Source organism: Charadrius vociferus, unplaced genomic scaffold (genome assembly GCF_000708025.1).
Source record: "Charadrius vociferus isolate BGI_N301 unplaced genomic scaffold, ASM70802v2 scaffold72, whole genome shotgun sequence".
Classification (NCBI taxonomy): domain Eukaryota; kingdom Metazoa; phylum Chordata; class Aves; order Charadriiformes; family Charadriidae; genus Charadrius; species Charadrius vociferus.
In genome coordinates this window covers 356013-371031 of record NW_009647830.1, presented here as the reverse complement: position 1 = coordinate 371031, position 15019 = coordinate 356013, and the positions used below count along the sequence as shown (strand labels likewise).

The 15019-nt window shown below is 37.4% G+C and overlaps 1 protein-coding gene across 1 annotated transcript in view; it reads right to left on the bottom strand.

Moving 5' to 3' along the window:
- The window catches only part of ANKS1B (ankyrin repeat and sterile alpha motif domain containing 1B), a 456808-nt gene extending 442066 nt beyond the window's left edge, over positions 1-14742 (bottom strand). Inside the window, exon 1 of the mRNA XM_009882636.1 lies at positions 14609-14742. Coding sequence (XP_009880938.1) covers positions 14609-14742 — 134 coding nt within the window. The remainder of the gene's footprint in view (positions 1-14608) is intronic.
- Positions 14743-15019: the final 277 nt, after the last annotated feature.

The following is a 15019-nucleotide window of genomic DNA, read 5'->3' as shown; positions in this document are numbered from 1 at the left end:
CATGACAACTATGGCATGGAATATTCCTTTAACCAGCTTCTCCTGTTTATGCTCCCTCTCAGCTTCTATGGGAAGCTGAAAAAGTCCTTGACTTAATACAAACACTAGTTAGGAACAATCAAACCAATATGGGTTATCAACATAATTCTCATACAAAATCTAAAACACAGCTGCTACTAGGAAGAAAATTAACTCTATCCCAGCTGAAACCAGGACAACTATTTACGCATTGGAAATACATCACAAGATTTCTGTTGCTGTTAGTCCTTTTCTGACATTTATACCTGTATAACTCTTACAGAGTTTCAGAGCACTTAAATGATTCCTGTGGCAAGGATACCTCATCATAACTGCTGCTAAGGGTCTAGGTCTCGGAGTTCTTCTATACCCTCAAGTATGATCCAAAGAGTGAAGAGACCATATGATTAAAGTCAACTTCAAGCATGTTTTGAAAACAACAAAAAGCATATTCTTCCATTATACAACCCTAAACAACAGAAAATCTGTTTCAGCATCTCTCATTGTAAAAGAGTCACATCACAAAGTGGCTCAATTTTGTTTAGCCATGAGTAGCTAGTATTTTGTGAGAAACAGCATTAAAAAATTCAACCAAATAAAACATTCCTAAACACTAACTGAAGAAGTCACTGGTCTAGTTTGAGTCAGTGAGCAATACAAGCCAAAGATTCTTCTTCCAATTGTATGAGACACATTCAACAAGGGAAAATACAGCATGAAAAGAAAATGTTCTCATTTCAGCATGGCTGAGTCTTTTTTTCACAAGTTAACACCTCAGAAGTGTTTCTGAAATCTAACAATTTTTTGTCTCTTGTTGAATACAGCCCTTTAATTATATAAATTCTCAGATCTTTCCTTTCAGCAAAAATTTACTTGGTTTAAATTATTACCTTTATTTAAAAGATATATTTAAATATTTAAAAAAAAGAAGAAAAAAGACCAAAGAACAAAAGATTCCAATAGTTTCAAATCTAGTGCAATAGGCTTCCATCTTAAGATTTTGGAACTCTGCACACTTGGGGTGGAAAAGCAAATATCCCAAAATAAACTGCTATTCTTTAGGGGCAACTCATTAAGCAATGGCTTGTTAGATGTAAAAACAGGTGTAAAATACACATACAGATCACTTGGCCGAACATCTGGAACTTTAACTCGATGAAACATTTGCCTCTTTAATCCTTGAATTGACGAAAGCATTAAGGTGGGTGCTTTTTAAGTACATGCTTCTATCTCTTCAAAGTAAATTTGCCTTTTGAGCAGTATATTTTTTAAAATAACAGACATATGTGATCCAGATCATAATGAGTGGCGACTAAAGGAACCCTAGCCTGTGAGGTTCTGATTCTCACTCCATTTCTCACGACTCTGCTCCCTCTCTCTCAATAGTCCACCTCTAAACCAGCTGAAGCCCAAGCCTGAACCTGCTCCCCAAAATCAGTTTCTTGGGATTTAGAAGAGATCAAACAATGGCATTACACTAAGTATCTCTCATTGTTTCTCCAGGATTTTCTGCAAAGTCTGCATTTGGATCCAAATCCTCTTTCTAGGTTGCATTTCTGATAATCTTCACCATAATTCACTAAGTGCACAAAAGTACTACCACAATAACGTCACAATCAAGTATTAATATTTTTAGATTGTTATAGGCAGCTCCAAATCAATCCCATATATTCTCCTTCAGATCACATGGGATGGGTGTGCCCTCAAACAATGGCATTATTGTCCACCAGGACAAGCTTGAGAAGTGGGCTCATGTAAACCTCATGAGGTTCAACAAGGCCAAGTGCAAGGCCCTGCAACTGGGTCGGGGCAACCCCCTGTATCAATACAGGCTGGGGCATGAAGGGATTGAGAGCAGCCCTGCTGAAAAGGACTTGGGGGTACTGGTGGATGAAAAGCTGGAAATGAGCCGGCAATGTGAGCTCCCAGCCCAGAAGGCCAACTGTATCCTGGGCTGCATCAAAAGAAACATGGCCAGCAGGTCAAGGGAGGTGATTCTGCCCCTCTGCTCTGGTGAGACCTCACCTGGAGTAATGTGTCCAGCTCTGAAGCCCTCAGCACAGGAAAGACATGGACCTGTTTAGGTGGGTCCAGAGGAGGGTGACAAAAATGGTCAGAGGGATGGAACACCTCTCCTGTGAGGAAAGGCTGAGAGAGTTGGGGTTGTTCAGCCTGGAAAAGAGAAGGCTCTGGGGAGACCATATTGCAGCCTTCCTGTACTTAAAGGGGGCATGTAAGAAAGACAGGGACAAACTTTTTAGCAGGGCCTGTTGAGATAGGACAAAGGGTAATGCCTTTAAACTAAAAAAGGGAAGATTTAGACTAGATATAAGGAAGAATTTTTTTGCAATGACGGTGGTGAAACACTGGCCCAGGTTGCCCAGAGAGGTGGTAGATGCCCCATCCCTGGAAACATTCAAGGTCAGGTTGGAGGGGGTCTGAGCAACCTGATGTAGTTGAAGATGTCCCTGCTCATGGCAGAGGGGTTGGACTAGATGACCTTTAAAGGTCCCTTCCAACCCAAACTATTCTCTGATTCTATGATTATGTCAAAATTCTTGGGCCTGCAAGTGTATAATGAACTTTTTGTTTTACCTTTTACCTTTCTTTCACTTATTCTTGCCTGAATGACAAAGATATGGAGGCCAAATGCTAAAGTTTCTCCCTTTTTTTTGTTAAGCAGTACCAGCATGGTAAGTACCACTGACCAGGACTGGCTTCATCAACTGTAAAGCTTACTCCTGAAGTAATTTATCAACTCTGATTTGCCAGTTTAAGTGGAGAATTGATACCCATCCTATTTATGCCTCAAACTATCTTTCTAGGGCATGACATATAAGAGGAAACATTTAATCACTGGGGAATGTCCTTGCTCTTTCCTCAATAATGGTTTCCCACAAAAGAGAGGAAAGTAACATCCTTCCCCTACACACAGCTCTTTCATTTCCATCTTCACAAATTACTTAACAACAATTAAAGTTTGATTTTCCTTGCCTCAGCTTTGCTGTTTCAGGCAATATAACGTGAATCTTGTCCAAATGCATATCATCACTCACCAAAAAGAAAAATAAGAAAAAAAAAAGAAAAAAAAAAGAAATGAAAAAAAGAAATATCGTCCAGTTCCCCTAATCCCACATCATTTTTATAAGGATATGGGATAAACATCAGGAGTGGTATTTTTTGTAAATTAGTAGAGGCATCTTCAAATTCAGTATGTTCTGTTCACCAACACACAGGTAGTCTATATCTAAATCCTCAAAAGAAATATTTTTTTCTATTGAAAAATATATATATTTTTTTTTTTTCTGTGGAAATATGTACAGAAATACATACAGAAAGATGCATTAAAAATATTGAGGTTGTAAAGGCAAGGATTAAGGTGCTGGCACTAAGTCATACTACTTACACGTAGGTATTAGCCTTAATAATTAATTGATTCCATATTATTTTTCCCTGTGCAATGAATGCCGATCTTAGACCAGTTGAAGGCCTGTGCCCTATAATGGGGATAACTGAATGAGAACTCTTTTCATTTCCAAAATCAAAGGTATTAAAAGGTGCACTGGTATTTACTAAATCAAGTATTTACTAAAACAAATTAAGAACAGGAACAGCAGTTTAATGCTGCACCACAGAACTGGATTCTATCCATGTCTGTACTCCAGAAACAAACCTCTGAACATCTGAACAGATCTTTTACACATTTGAACGTATAAAATGCTACTTAATTTATAGAGAATGCTTTTCACATAATACTGCATTAACATGTGAAACCCTTGCTGTGAGATGTTATGAATGCTTAAAATTTGCATTGCTTCAAAGACCAATTGAACAAATGCATGGAAGAAAAATCCACTGGAGCTATTAAATACAAGACAATACATCTGACTCGGAAAGCTGCTATAAATTGTTGAAAGCTGTGAGAGTACACTGGAGGAAGTATTACTTACTGTATGCTTGCTTTGCTATTATACTCTTCTAAGACCAGCCTCTTAACTCACAGTCGCTACTGGAGAAGAGTACTTGGCTAGATGGACCTTCATTCTGACCAAGAGGAGCCATTCCTATGTTTTTACACAAACTATATTAATAGTGTGAAAAATGAGCTCCTTGTAGTCACCAGTTAGAAACACCAAGTCAGTGGATACATCTTACCATCATCTAACTGCTTCAGTTAGCATTTGTGAACTGAGGACATTAACACCCTTACTCAGTCACAGAAGTACTGTGACAGGAAACTCATTAATGTTGTGAAGCCGTTGGATACTATAGTGATAAACACCACTGAAAAGCTCAGGAGAAAAATTAATCATTCTTTTTCTAGAGAAGGGTTTGAATTGTGTGCTGTAAATAAGGCTTGGGGCTAAATATTGAATAGTAAGGATAAAAAATATTGAATAACTGCTTATTCAATGAACACTGTCTATCCTGGGGTGCAACTGAGGTAAGGACCTTGTGAAAGAAAAGACTACAGGCTTGCGTCATTAAAAAAGAAATATAATGCCTACACTCAAGGTCTTAAATAAAAACAAATAAAAACTGCACCACCAACCAACAACCTTATTTTACCATTAATAAAAAGCAAACTAAAATTCCTGAAATTTCACCACGTAGTGTCCTCTTGGCAAAGCTTTACCATATGATTTAGCATCTCTATATCCATCACGACAACCTGTTCCATTTAAACTAACAGAATGACTGATAGCACTTTATTAACCTCTGTCTATTTCAGCACTGAACAAAAATGAGACAGTTTGCAAATGCATTTCACAAATATTTGTCATACCAAGGAAATACGGAAATATCAGGATTTGAATGAAAACTATATTTCTGCTGAATGTAACACATTTTGCCCTGTTCCTTGTATGCTGTCTCCTAAACTTGGCGCTCCTCACCAGTGTTAACTTCCACAGTCAACCACTCTCAGTTCCTATTCCCAGTCTCATTTTTATACCCATTTCCTTTACCAACCATTTCTAGCATTCCAGCCTTTTCAGATTTTTATATAGAACCTGCTTGCCAAAACATTCCAAATCCCCCTATTTAAGTCTCTCTCCCTCCACCTGTGTTCTAGCCACATCTCCCAGAACACATGCCTATTCCATTCTTTTAGAGCCTTCATTCTGTGCTTATATCATGACTCTTATCCTTCTGAAATCAAGACTTACATAGTCTACATGAAAGTAAAAATAGAAGGGATAGATTGAACTATTGTGACAGGAGAACAATAGATTTGTAACATATACATATACTATATACCATATGCTTTATTTCTACATTTAGTATATTTGGTTCTCTGAAATGTTACTTGTGCACATTATGCGAGAAGATCCCTGGCAAATCATTAGACCACTTGGTTATGCAAGATACTGCTCTGCAATAAATGTGCACAAAACAGGAAGCACAGTGATTGCAAAATACTTATGAGCATAATCTGACAAATTAGCTATACAGTTGACAAGGAGGATATGGAAGTGGATAAATAATTACTCGAGAAAATTGTAAACTAAAAATAAGTGTAAATTACGTTTTTTAGGAAACCTCACCAATGACTTAATTGAGATTCTGGGGTCAAACTGCTAATATTAACATGTTGCGGGTTTTAATCTGCAAAAATAACCTAGACACACAAATTCAATACTCATGCCTAGTAGTATTTAAAAATAAAAAATAATTATCCTGGCAAGTCAGCGAGTAAACACAGAAGACATTAAACTCATAGTTAATTCTCAGAACCACCAGTAACAAACACACTAGAAAGTTACATCACAAAGGTTTGAAATTCATGCAATGTGCAGAGGGAAAACACCTATTCCAGAAGATATTCCCAAATCTAATTTATAAAACTGTTCTTTTTTTTACCTTCTCTAAAAGGCACCTATTTCCTGGACACTTCTCATACTGTGACAATATGAATACTTTAAAACTTAACCTATTTCAGCACTTGTCTAGGCTATGAAGCAATAGGAAAAAAATCCACACACCAATCACACGATTCTTACAGAAGAACGAAGTTACGAATGTGTAAACTCAAAGACTAAACATGATATTGATGTTTTTGTAACAACTAACATGACAGAAAAAAGAAGAAAAAAACAAAACATTGTCCAACTCCAGCAGAAGAGCCCATAGTGGTGCAAGAAGTTATTTACTCCAAGCTGCAGAACTTCACAACGGCTTTGGCTAAATTTCACGAGGCTCCAATCAGAGCATTTATCCAGCCTGTCTAGGTCCCTCCTAATAGCAATTCTTCTTATGAATTGTTTCTCCCCAGTTTTGTATCATCTACAAACCTGCTATACTTGATATATTGCAACCATATTGCCCTTGAATCCTGAGGAAACCCCCTGGTAGACACCAATACTTGGATTTCGTACTGTTGATCACAACCCTCAGAGCCATACAGTCCAGCCAAGTTTCCACACATCATCCTCTTATTCAGTCCATAGCTCATCATTTTGACTGAAAGAGACTGTTCTAAGGCAAAGTTTAACAGTTAAAAGGATTCATGGTTTTCCCCTTGTCCAAAGAGGCAGTCATCTCATTGTAGAAAGCAATTAAGGTTGGTCAGGCACGACTTGAGTTTGGTAAATCCATGCTGGCTGTTCTCAATCACCTTGTCCTTTGTGTGCCTGGAAATTACTTCCATGAGGATATGCTCCATAACTTTCCCTAGGACTTAGGTTAGACTGATGAGCCTGATGACCCCAGAACCTTCCTCTTGCCCTTTCTGAATATGGGTGTGACATTTTCCTTTTCCAGTCATCAGAAACTTCCCATGCTTGACATGACCTTCCCAAGACAACAGTGGCCTCACAGTAACATTGGTCCCTTGAATTTAAGTGTTCCCCTGATCTTCCCCTCCTGTGGATAATTTTTCATTGGCACACAATTTTTGCTAGTAGGCTCAGGAACCCGGGAAGTCAAACTTTACGGGAAAAAAAAAAAAAAACCAAACAAGGCAGCAAAGGCAATGAGTGCCTTGCCTTTTTCATGTGCTTTGTCATTAGGTCTCCTGCCTCACCAAGCAGTGGGCATTTATATACATATACACCTTCAATTAGAATTTTTCTTTTCTTGTTCTTCACTGAAATATTTTTACCTACAAAAATATTTAAATTAGGGATGTGGTTCAGCTTGAAATAAAATCATTCAATATCTACTTTGGGGTGAGCTGAATCACTCTGTGCTCCCGAACTGCATTGATTAGATCTCCATTGGCTATAATGGGAACTTAGACACCCAGAGCAGACATCAACACCTATAGAAACATAGCTACCACTGGTTGTTTTAAATTGGAACCAAATTGCACTCAAGATGTCATTTTTAGCATTTCTTCTTTCTTTAGAAAATGTATGTGCAGTAAATGGAAACACTGTAAAATTATTTTAATAGAAGCACAACCTCATGGAATTAAATCTCACAGAACCTTTCTCATATTAGATACATGTACATTATTAGAAATTCATAGACATTAAATCAGGTACAGAAGAGTTGTTATATCACCTCTTAAATGCAAAATGAACATACTCAAAATACTATCAGGAAAAAGTAATTAAAAAGTCATAAAAGCCTTCACATAAAGGTTATAAAGTTCAAACAAAATGTATTCCCTACTTCCCAAAAGGATCCATGCACATGAAAATGTCACATGAGTAGGCAGGAATTAACACTGCTTATTATGCCTTACATATTTAACATCAAAAGTTGTCAAAATATTTTACCCTGAAGTAATAAAAAGGATTAGGGTGTGTACTCTGATTGAAAGTGGCCAGCGGAAAAATTCCATGGCAGAAGGGAATTCCAGCTGTGGAACCTGTATGTGTCACTTTCCCAGGCCAGTAGGCTAAGCTCGCTGAAGGAAAGGGAGTGTAACTGCACTCTACGCTGTAGTATCCCTTAGGGATTATATACCAATAGCATAAATTAAAGTAGTTTATAGGATGCTTCAATTAATGCCTATGTCAGGGCAATAAAAAAAATGACCCAGAGCTATACGAAATTCCTTCATAGTTTATCCATGAATACCCATACAAAATGAAACTGAGGCAAATAAAAGAATCTACCTGTAGATTTTTAGAAACATGGTTATGTTCTTCTTGATCACTAGTGCAGTGACTGTGAAAATGCTTGTCTTAAAAGCATCTGTATTTGCTTATCATAACATTTCCAACCTTGACAAGTCACAAGATAGCAGACTTACAGACTACATCATTCTTCATTTCACTTCATTTATTTCCACTATTAGTTCTGCTATAACACTACCACTTAAAAGCAGCAATGTCATATATCAATTTTAAAAATGTATAAAGCAGCATTAATTCTATTGAATTACCAAACTACTAAAATCATCAATGTCAGACAAGAAGGAAAACAAGATGATGATCAAAACGCATTTACATGGTCCTCTGCAGAGTTAAACACTAGCCATGTAGTGGCTAAGAATTCTAGAATAATTCTAAAATAATTCTTTTAAGTTACAGAAACTCCAACTTTCTGGGGTTTTTCCTTACTTTCTCCTTGACATGTTTGTAAAATTTGTCTTATTAGTCTTCCTGACTCTTTCATAAACTCCATCAGTCCTCCCAGCACTGCTACGTCCCATATCTTGATCCCATCTACAGGCAGATAATATGACCTCGGTAGATTTTAAACTAGATCTACAGTTCTTGCTGGTCATTTTTTTACATTTGGTCTAACATTTTAGAAAATTAATGGAATGTACATTTGAACAATACTCAGAAAACAAGATCTGGAGTAAGGAGAAGAGAGAAGTTCATCCATAGAAATTAACTACAGACCTGTGAAATGACAGGATCATGCTGAACTCCTAGGGAAGATTTGTTACACAAACTTTGTGAATTGCCTTGCCCTTAACAATGAGATTTCTACCAGATGGCCTGAATACCGCCCATATCTCTACCTTTGTATATTGTGTTTCAAACTTTCAAAGAAATCTAAGGAATTCCAAGACTAAAGTTTTGTCTAAACTTTGATCGAAAGCATTTATCAGAAATAAGAATAAAAATAAGTCTAAGAAAGGTAGAAAATAACAAAACAAAGGTTAAGTTTTAAGAGAAGCTCATACATTTGAAAGGGCAAACATGCAGAATCGAGACAGCAATCAACTATCACTGATACCAAACAGCATAAACTAAGAGTTGTAGTGATCATTAATTTGCATTTCACACTGGAAGACAAAAGGAAGAAAAATTAAGTATGTCCCCAAAAGACTTAAGTTTCTTACTCTAACAGGATAAAGAAGGCAATTGGGGAATCTGGGAATGCTGGTCTCTGCTTGGGACATCAGTACAAAAAACTGCATGTATTACTTAAAAGTGGTGCAACTAAAATTAGAAACAAGCATAGACTAATTGGATGTCCCATTGACCTATAAGTAACAAATACTTGTCATTTTATTATCTGCACTCATTTTCTGAAATACATACCTTCTAACATAGAAACAAGTGACTTCAGAAGTATATGAGCCCAGAACCCTGCTACTGCAAGCTTTGTATAATACAATTGCTTTATAAAACCAACTGAAGAAAGTTTCTCTTACTTTAAACAATGCTATTTGTAATGAAAAATATATATTTGTTGATAAGATGAGCCATTTTTTATTTAAAATATAATGTGGAAACAACTTAGTTAAAATTCTAACTAAAGCTTCATAAAGTATTTCAATATTTTACATATTTTCTGCTCCACAAGCCATATCTAAGCGTGATCTGATTTTGCGCAGGAAGCTGAATGAATCACAAAGCTCTGAACAAGGACAGAAGTAGATTTGTGTGGTTCTCAGTGCGCACCGAGGCCATCGGGCTAAACTGCGGCCTTGCTGCGAGCAAGACACTGCTCTGAGAAACAGATGAGGAAACAGATTGCATCTCGCAGACTGACAATCTGCTTGCCGGGTTTCTTATACTTTAGAGAAGAAATATCTTGGGCCAGGCCTGTACACGGTGTAGCTGCACTAAGGAAGGATAAGCAAAGAATGGAGCCATTCCCTGCCACAGCCTGCCAAGTGTAGAAGGGGGAAAAAAACCAGCTCCACGCAGGCTGCTCCGCCCTCCCATGAGGTTAAATGGCAGTAGCCAACAAAGAGCAAGAAGAGGCCAACTCACCCTTCCCTACTACTCTGTGCCAGTTCACATTAATTCATATTCTATCCCATATTCCTGTTAACAACCCAAAGCTCTTTTAACACATAAAGTTTAAACAGATTAAAAATTAGCATCTAATCAAGAACAACCCGTTTTTCTTTTGGTTGTAACATATTAGTAGGGCAGAAGTCACACACATGACTGCATATGGCAAAATGATATAAGGTCTCTGAGATACAGGAAAACCATCAAAGTTTTTTTTCCCTAAAAAACACTTTGAAAGAAATTAAGCCTGTCTCTATCCAATAATGAAAAACTGGTTGGTCAATGTTCTGTATATGCAGATGATCATATTGAAAATACCGGTTTTGTTAGAAACACTTTTCTTATGTGTTAAATCATTTAATGTACATTTAAGGATTTGGGATACAGGAATTAAATTATACATTCTGTTAGAGGGACTGAGGGATTTCACTCTCAAGTTTTCATATGTATACTGGAATAATATAAAAAAGTGAAATAATTTAAAAATCTGAAAATTCTCTTTGCAATCTATTACGCACCTAAAAAAATATATTTTTTTTTTATTATGAAACATAGTTAATGTATTAATGTGTGACAATTCTAGGAAGTGGAATCCCAGATGAGACAGAGAAAAGAAACTTCCCTTACAGTTCGGTCTTGTAAACTCCGAATGTTCTCTGAGGTGCCTCAAAATATCCTCATTTCATAGTAAAAGAACAGATCCCAACCCTGCTCTACTTTGGGTTGGAGCCTGTAGCCTATACACACGTAACACATCTTTAGATGTCCGAGTGTATCCCTCCTAGAATTTAGCTGTATCTCCACAGGGCATTGTTCTTTGTTGAAGTCCATCAGCCCATGCAGATGCCTCAGAAACTCATGGCCATCTAAAATGCCAACAAATACCCAGGTTTAAGCAACTAAAGTACTCTATGCCATTTGTTTACTGAGAATTATACTTGCTCTAGTATGTTGCAATGCCTTATGCTAACTTTTGCATCTGAGAAATTCACCCTCAGTATATTCACCCATAATCTTTATATTCCAGAGCAAAGTATGGAGACTGAGGTAGGGGACCACAAACTGACCCAGAGCCTTTAATTGCTTCTCTTGAACTGAAGCAAGTTATATGGTCTACACAGTCAAACATCACTGATTTGTTGTCATTGCTTTAGATAAATCAGTTTGGGCGTGAGGTCTTACCTTGTATTTATTACAGATATTCGGGTTCATATGACCTCTTAATTAAGCATATACCATTTTTATGCACTTCAGACATACTCTGCTTTAAGCATATGTTTAAATCTTCACAGAATTCATTCACATATTTGTATGTGTGCTTAAATAGCCTTCTGGAACAGTGTTGTTTTCCTGAACTGTTGTCATAATTTAGTATAATGACTTACAAGTTAGAAGTCAGCCCTTTAAAAATTAGATAATTTCCTCTGCAATTAACATCAATGAATAGGTTCAACTATAAAACAACCATAAAAAGCTTGCCCTATTTTTCCCCCAAGTACCATAAAATATACTGAGTCAGGAAAAAAAAGTTATAAAAATGTAAATAGGAGATCAGAGCTCAGATAGTTTGTTCCTTGGTTCAGATACCAATCGATGTGTATTTTTCAATTCATGAATATTAAATTTCATTCACAACGTACATAATTACTGCAAAGCAAATTTCCACAAAAGAAAAGGCATCAAGGCATGGAGAGTTCAGTCGCATAAACTAAGTTGTCTCCAGCGCTAAGAAGAAATCCAAAGGGAAAGTGTACTGACACTTAGACCAACATATAGGGCACAGTATTAGTCCATTTGTATGCTGAAAGACTTGGGCTTTTCCAACCTAATGCCAGCAATGGCATTGCCAAAAAGAGAAAGCAAAAGCAACACGGACCTTTCTCACCACAACAGGACACGTACAGTTCTGGGGCACCATTTTAGGAATTAAGCAATAATGATGATCAATGAAACACCAGGAATTACTGTCAAACACAATGTCTCCTAAAGATTCTATAAAAAAAAGAAAAATATGGCCTTATATTTTTTCTATTGCTTTCTCGTTGTTATAACTTTCAAAAGCAGTTTTTAGTCTAATGAACTGTATGCAAAAAATACTACTATAGCTCTACTAGTTAGCTACTTCAACTGGTTTTCTATTAAAAAAAAAAATCTTCAGAACCCACTCCAGCCTCAAATTCAAACTTTTATACCATACAATTATGGCTCTTCTACAACTTTGGTATTTTCAGTAAGTGTTGATTTCCTAAGCAGGATCAAGATGTTAGCATGACTCCCTTTCAGTACCTTCTTTTGTTTCTGTGTTTCTGTACCAAGATAGATCCAGCCTTAATCTTGCATGTCATTCTGGACTGAATCAATAATTGATGGCATCATTTAGATCATGCAACATCTCCAAAAAAAAGGTATGTTAAAGTACCTAGTATATATAATTATTTCTTGAAAACACTTTCTATAATTCATACTACCTTCTACTTTGAGCATTCATGGTGAAGTCAATGAAATTATTAAGATTCCCTCTAAAATGCATTATGTTCAATAGTGTGTTAGACTATGAATGTTTATGCATCAATCCATTACTGAATTCTTTTTGGATGTATTCAAATAACTTCTTTAAAATGAGAAATATTCTGGCAGCTGTATGCTACTTTTAATTTTTGGAGTTACGTTTACAGAAGCCAGACATTCTTTATAACATTACTAAGATAAATAAACATAAATAAAACAGTACGTTTTACTTTCCTTTACTTCTCTTTAAGCTAAGTGCACTTCCAGAAAAAAAAAAAAAAAGACTACAGTTGAGTTTACAACCTAAAATACTTAGATTCTGAGTAACAAATAATGACTGTCATGATCCATCTGTATACACAAAACACATGGTTAATGTATTCCATATACACAAAGTAAAACATTGCTGTTTAATAAAAAAAGAAAAACACAAGCAAATACACTTCCTCTGGGTATACAGAACTTGTATACAACATGAAGTAACAGTGTAAGAATATAGCACAAGCTCTAGCCCTGAAGAAAGACACCACACAAATCATGCAGTAGAACTGGATTATAAATGGCTAGTCATTGTACTGAAGTGAACTTACTTCTGTACTTACAAAAAATGGGTATCACATTTTAAGATTCGTATTTTAAATTCAACCAATTGCCTGGCATACTCCTTGCTAAGCAGCCTTTTCAAGTACAGTACAAATGCAATCACATGGTGTGTTTTGATTTTGGTCAATGGGCTAGCAATTAAACAATGGCGCAATAAATAATTGAACTGGGGCACCACAGAACTTTGGTAAACTATGACTATCCAAACTGTTGTTGTTTACATCACTGAAACAAGCTTTAAAATAGCAAGAATTTATAATAGAGTTTAAACAGGTATAATTGGACAGTTGTACTAAATTTCCTCTGATAGGGAACACTGAAATAATATAAATATATTGACGAGGAGGTACTGGCTATAGAACCACAAATATATTTTCATTTAAGCAAGTTCCATTTCTCTAGGCCTTTTCTTTCTTTCCAAAAAAAAGAACCCAAACCAAACCAAAACCCAAAACCAAAATTTATTCAAGTTCTAGGTCAATGGTGTTTTGGTTCATTTTGTCTTCTTTTGCTATGCCTAGTGTAGTATTGAACACCAGCACTGGACTGCCTGCTGCAGACCTTCTCTTGTTTGAACGCTGTCAAATGTCATAAGCCCATGTGATAATGCTCTTACTTAAGAGTAAGAGCATGATGAAACTTAACATCAAAGCCATGCTGCGGATTGCCTGAAATATGAATAATGACTAAAGTTAAGTCCTTTCACCCAACATTGCCAATAACCCAGTTACACTCCAGTAAATCCAGGTGCCTTGGAAGTCATGCTGCTCTTCCCTAACCTGCTCCATAAGTTTTACACCTCCTCAGCCTCGATGACCTCTTACAAAAAAGATTCTCTTTGTTTTGTAGACTCATTACTACAGCACGCCTAATTTATTCTGCAAGTGAGGGTAGCAACTATGGGTGAGGGTATGGGGTGAAGCTATGGCTTTTTACACAGAATTCCACAATGCAATGCCTTGTCTGCGATTAATGCTTCCATCTGTGGTTAGAAGTAGCAATTTGAAGATGAAATATCAAAGGAAGTGTAATTAGTACATTATGCATGTTAGCCCAGCAATAAAAATGTAAGTTCTGCACCACAGCTCGTAACAGAATGAACAAGTACCTTACAGACGCATTGAAGGCAAGCAATTCAGTATCACTACATTAATAAAATGACTGCCTGTGACTTTAAACACAGGCACACTTGTACTTGGCTAGAGAGTGAACGATTTATGGTTACTATGAAGGATGCAGGAATGGAAATGGAGATGAGAGGGGCGATGATGGTGATAGGGAAGAAGAGGTTAACATCCCCAGCATCTGATGGGGAACGATGTCCCTACCTCAGTAAGCTGGATAAGGGGATAGCTCCAGATCCACTGCCCAGGATCCCTCCTTTCCTCCCAGAGAGGAGTTTCTCCACCAGAGCCACATTCCCAGTGCGAGCAGCTTCCAGCAGTTCCTGGTCCTTCCCCATGGTCAGGAACCGAGCAGCCCCCCACGCACCCCGCCGCGCGCCAGGAGACCCACACCCCGCGCCCCCCGCTCTCCGCGGCGCGGTCTCCCCTCCCCAGACCCTGCCTCGGAGCGGAGCGGAGCAGATTCCTGCAGTCCCTTCCAGACCAGCAGGAGCAGCAGCAGGAGGGAGGAGGAGAATCACCTCCTCCTAGTTTCACTGGATCATTTCTGGGTGGAGTGTGGAAGAGAAGGGGGGGGGAGGACGAGGCCAATAAAGAACCTCCCCCCCCCCGTGC